We start from the raw sequence: 4,716 nt of genomic DNA, 5'->3' as shown, positions 1-4,716 counted from the left end.
GGCTGGAATGCAGTGGCACAATCTCAGCTCACTGCAACCTCCACCTCCTGGGTTCAAGCGATTCTCCTGCCTCAGCCTCCCGAGTAACTGGGATTACAGGTGCGTACCACCATGCCCAGCTCATTTTTGTATTTTTAGTAGAGACGGGGTTTTACCATGTTGACCAGGATAGTCTCGATCTCTTGACCTTGTGATCCGCCCACTTCAGCCTCCCGAAGTGCAGGGTTTATAGGCGTGAGCCACCATGCCCACCTCAATTTTTTTTTTTTTAATTAGCTGGCCAAGCATGGTAGTGCACACCTGTAATCTCAGTACTTTGAGACGCCAAGACACGTGGATTGCTTGTGCACAAGAGTTCAAAATCAGCCTGAGCAACACAGCAAAGCCCTGTCTCTACAAAAAATACAAAAATTAGCCTGGTGTGGTTCCCAGAAGGTCGAGGCTGCAGTGAGCTGAGTAGAAAGTAAGCCTGTGGTGTCCACTGCACACTCCAGCCTGGGCAACAGAGTGAGACTCTGTCTCAAAAAATTAGCTGGCGGGCCGGGAGCAGTGCCTCACGCCTATAATCCCAGCACTTTGGGAGGCCGAGACAGACAGATAAGGAGGTCACGAATTCGAGACCAGCCTGGCCAATATGGTAACGCTCCATGTCTACAAAAAATACAAAAATCAGCCAGGTGTGGTGGCACACGCCTGTATTCCCAGCTACCTGGGAGGCTAAGGCAGAAGAATCGTTCAAACCCGGTAGGAGGAGGTTGAAGTGAGCTGAGATCACGCCACTGGACTCCAGCCTGGGCAACAGAGCGAGACTCCATCTCAAAAAAAAAAAAAAATTAGCTAGGTGTGGTGTCACGCACCTGCAGTCCCAGTGACTCGAGAGGCTGAGGTAGGAGGAGAGCTTGAGCCCAGCAGGTTGAGGCTACAGTAAGTCATCACAGAGCCACAGACTGGGCCATAGAGCAAGACCCTGCCTCCAAAAAAAAAAAAAAAAAAGAATATGCTCTTAAAGAACTTAATTGGGAATATATAAATGTACTGCTTACAAAATGTTAATAATGGTTATCGCTGAGGAATTAAGAGTCTTCCCCCTCACTAGACTTTTTTATAGCCCAATTTCTAATATATCAGATTTCTGTAAATCTAACCTAATACTTACAATCAATCAACAAGAACACATGGGCATCAATTTGCTTTATACTATGACACGTACTATATGGATAACCACCTGGATCAATTTTTGATGTGATAAAGCTTGTAACTGAAACATGAGAGCTTCAGGGTTTAATTCCACTTCTAACACTCTATGAATGAAATATGAAATATATTTCAAAGAATGTATTATATTTTAGAAACTATTCATGTGAAAAAGAGTACTATTATGACACTAATTGTGTCCCAAACCAAATACGTGAATATATTGATGAACTGGCAGTTGCTTCTGCCTGGCCCCTTTTCTTTTTATCCAGTCCCCTTTCCTCTGATACTAACACATCAATTTTTCTTTGGGAAACTAATGGACTCCCACTCTCGATCATATATTTCTAAAGATGTTGACCCCACTCCAAACTCAAAGATGAGCATAAAACCCAAGTCAGTCTGGTAACATTAAATCCAGTACTTTTTTGTTTTAACTTGGGGGCAGGAGATCGCCTTCCACTGAAATTACTGACCTAAACAGAAAATAAGCTGCTGGCTATCTTTCCTGATAGTGTTGTACATTCTTTCTTTCAGTTCTGCAGTCTGTTCCTTAGAGAGACTATTTAGCATATAATACAATTCTTAAATTATTAAAATAAAATTTAATAGCATTAATATGAAATAAAAAATAACCCACTATTTCCTTTTCCATGACTAAATTCCACTCATGACAATACAAACATGGAAAGAAGAAAGGACTTATCATTGAGACTATCATTCTCAAAACCCACACTGGACATATCAAATAGTAACCATTTGTGCATGGGAGACAATCAGCAGCCAGATCTGCTCAAGTTATAGCAATCAAGGCACAAAGTAATTAGAAGAAAATAAACGCCACCAATTGGCAACCACCTAATTTCCTTAACTTAAAAACATATTGTGGGCTGGGTGCGGTGGCTCATGCCTGTAATCCCAGCACTTTGGGAGGCCGAGGTAGGTGGATCACCTGAGGCCAGGAGTTCAAGACCAGCCTGACCAACATGGAGAAACCCCGTCTCTACTAAAAATACAAAATTAGCCAGGCACGGTGGCACGTGCCTGTAATCCCAGCTACTCGGGAGGCTGAGGCAGGAGAGGCGGAGGTTGCAGTGAGCCGAGATTGTGCCCTTGCACTCCAGCCTGGGCAAAAAGAGCGAAACAACTCCGTCTCAAAAAAAAAAAAAAAAAAACTATGAACTTCTCTACATAACATTGTGCCCAAAAAAAAGGAAGAAAGAAATGGGATTTTACTTTGTTACCCAGGCTGGAGCACAGTGGTGCAATCATAGATCACTGAGGCCTCGAAACTCGAAATCCTCTTGATTTAGCTTCCTGAGCAGCTGGGACTAAAGGCATGCTCTATTATACCAGGCATTTTTTTTTTTTTAAGAGCAGGGTCTCACTATGTTGCCCAGGCTGATCTCAAACTCCTGGTCTCAAGTGATTCTCCCACTTCAGTGTCCCAAGTAGCTGGGATTACAGGCACAAGCCACCATGCCCAGCAAGAAACATTTTCTTAAATATTCATTATAGTCCAGGCACTCTGGCCGAACAATCACATAATCCTGGTCAATCTTTAAGCAAGCTAGCTATCACATCAAAACATTTTCTCATCCACATAATGAGACTCCCAATGGAAAGGATAATTGATGGCAGTATCATGCCTTTCCAGGTCTGCAGCTTGCTCTCTCAATCTTACCCTCAGTTCCACAATAATCAGACTACAAGGCTATCAAAAGCACCTCCCCACCAGAAAAAGATGGATAATCCCTGAGCAACAGTGTCAAAGAATACCCTTGCTACATGTAGTCTCAGCCCAGCCTACCTGTCCAAAGTGAGCAGGGTAGCCCAGCATGTGCATATACAGTAATTTTGCCACATTCCGACATCGGTATGTATTGTCTTCTTCTCTAAAAGATGACCGGATTGCAGCACATTCTTTCTGGATCATTTCTCGTTCTTCAGCTTGGGTTCGGGCTGTCCGGATGGTCCGGATCAGCTCCCGCAATCTGATGGGGGCTGGCATCCTCTGGATATGGAAAGACATTAAATAGAGATGTTCACATTTTTCACTACCAAAGCTATTCATGCAACTTCACATTTAAATTTTTGACTAGTTTTTAAGAATTCAAGACTTGCCAAATCCAGCTCAGCTAAGCTAAACAAAGCTTGCTAAGCTTCAGCAAAGCTATTACATACAGACCTCTCAACTCTGTACATTTTTTTTTTTTGTAGCCTCTGGAAAGGCTACAAACAAAAATGGCTAAGTATTACATTAAGCAAAATAAGACAACGAATACACTAAATATGTAAAGTCCATCACTAATATCAAAATATCTCAGAAACTAATACAACTCAAATCTTTACTCAATCCTTAAAGTAATAAGGAAAGGTCTATGCCTAACCTTAAAAAAGATAGATATTTTCTGTTCAACTGCTGTTAAACACAACATAGCTCAACAAAAATAAATACGGTCACAATCACAGCTCAACTCAACAAAATATGAGAGATTGAGAAGACCAACTGTCAGATTAAAACACATTCAACAAACTGTAATCATCTCAGTACACTGCATATCCTTTGAAAATGTGATGAGGAAAAAATAAACTAATCACAGAAAACAAGGCTATTAGTGTCATGAATATCTTTTAAAAGTAAAAAAAAAAGTTAACAAAGGACATATAACAGCCTAAATAATTGTTAACAAACAAACAACAAAAAAAAAACAGAATGTGTACCACCTAATTTCAAGAATTACTACAAAGCTATAATAATCAGAGAAATGTGGAACTAACTGAATTTAAGAATATACTGAAGCAGGCCAGGCACGGTGGCTCACGCCTGTAATCCCAGCACTTTGGGAGGCCAAGGCAGGCGGATCACCTGAGGTCGGGAGTTTTGAGACCAGCCTGGCCAACATGGAGAAAACCCCATCTCTACTAAAAATACAAAATTAGCCGGCCATGGTGGCACATGCCTGTAATCACAGCTACTCAGGAGAATCGCCTGAACCCGGGAGGTGGAGGTTGCAGTGAGCCAAGATCGCACCACTGCACTCCAGCCTATGCAACAAGAGTGAAACTCCGTCTCAAAAAAAAAAAAAAAAAAAAATATGCACAAGTGAATTTTTAACAAAGAGACCAGAGTTATTCAATAGGAGCAAGACAGTCTTTCAATGAATGGTACTGGCAACTATATCTCTCCATGGGGCAAAAAAATTAATCTCAATCCTAACCGCACACAATACACAAAAATTAACTAAAAATGGATCACAAACCTAAAAGTTAAAGCTAAAACTAAAAATCTTCCAGAAGAAAACACAGAGGAAACAGGTTAAACAGAGAGACTTCACACACAACCATGAAGTATAAAAGAAAAACTTGATAACTGGACCCTATCAAAGTCTAAAATTTTTGCTCTTCAAAAGACATCATTATGGGCCGGGCACGGTGGCTCAAGCCTGTAATCCTAGCACTCTGGGAGGCCAAGACGGGCGGATCACGAGGTCAGGAGATCGAGACCATCCTGGCTAACAC

At 41.5% G+C, this 4,716-nt stretch overlaps 1 protein-coding gene across 3 annotated transcripts in view; it reads right to left on the bottom strand.

Annotated features, from left to right (window-relative positions):
- Positions 1 to 4,716, bottom strand: part of AP1G1 (adaptor-related protein complex 1, gamma 1 subunit) — a 95,354-nt gene that overhangs the window by 65,308 nt on the left and 25,330 nt on the right. For all 3 annotated transcript variants that reach the window (XM_011961848.1, XM_011961862.1, XM_011961856.1), the window contains exon 2: positions 3,005 to 3,208. In XM_011961848.1, the coding sequence (XP_011817238.1) occupies positions 3,005 to 3,205 (201 nt within the window). In that variant the 5' untranslated portion in view covers positions 3,206 to 3,208. The remainder of the gene's footprint in view (positions 1 to 3,004; positions 3,209 to 4,716) is intronic.

The sequence above is a fragment of the Colobus angolensis genome, unplaced genomic scaffold (genome assembly GCF_000951035.1).
Source record: "Colobus angolensis palliatus isolate OR3802 unplaced genomic scaffold, Cang.pa_1.0 Scaffold116, whole genome shotgun sequence".
Classification (NCBI taxonomy): Eukaryota; Metazoa; Chordata; class Mammalia; order Primates; family Cercopithecidae; genus Colobus; species Colobus angolensis.
The sequence above is the reverse complement of the archived record's forward strand: the minus strand, read 5'-3'. Positions and strand labels throughout refer to the sequence as shown.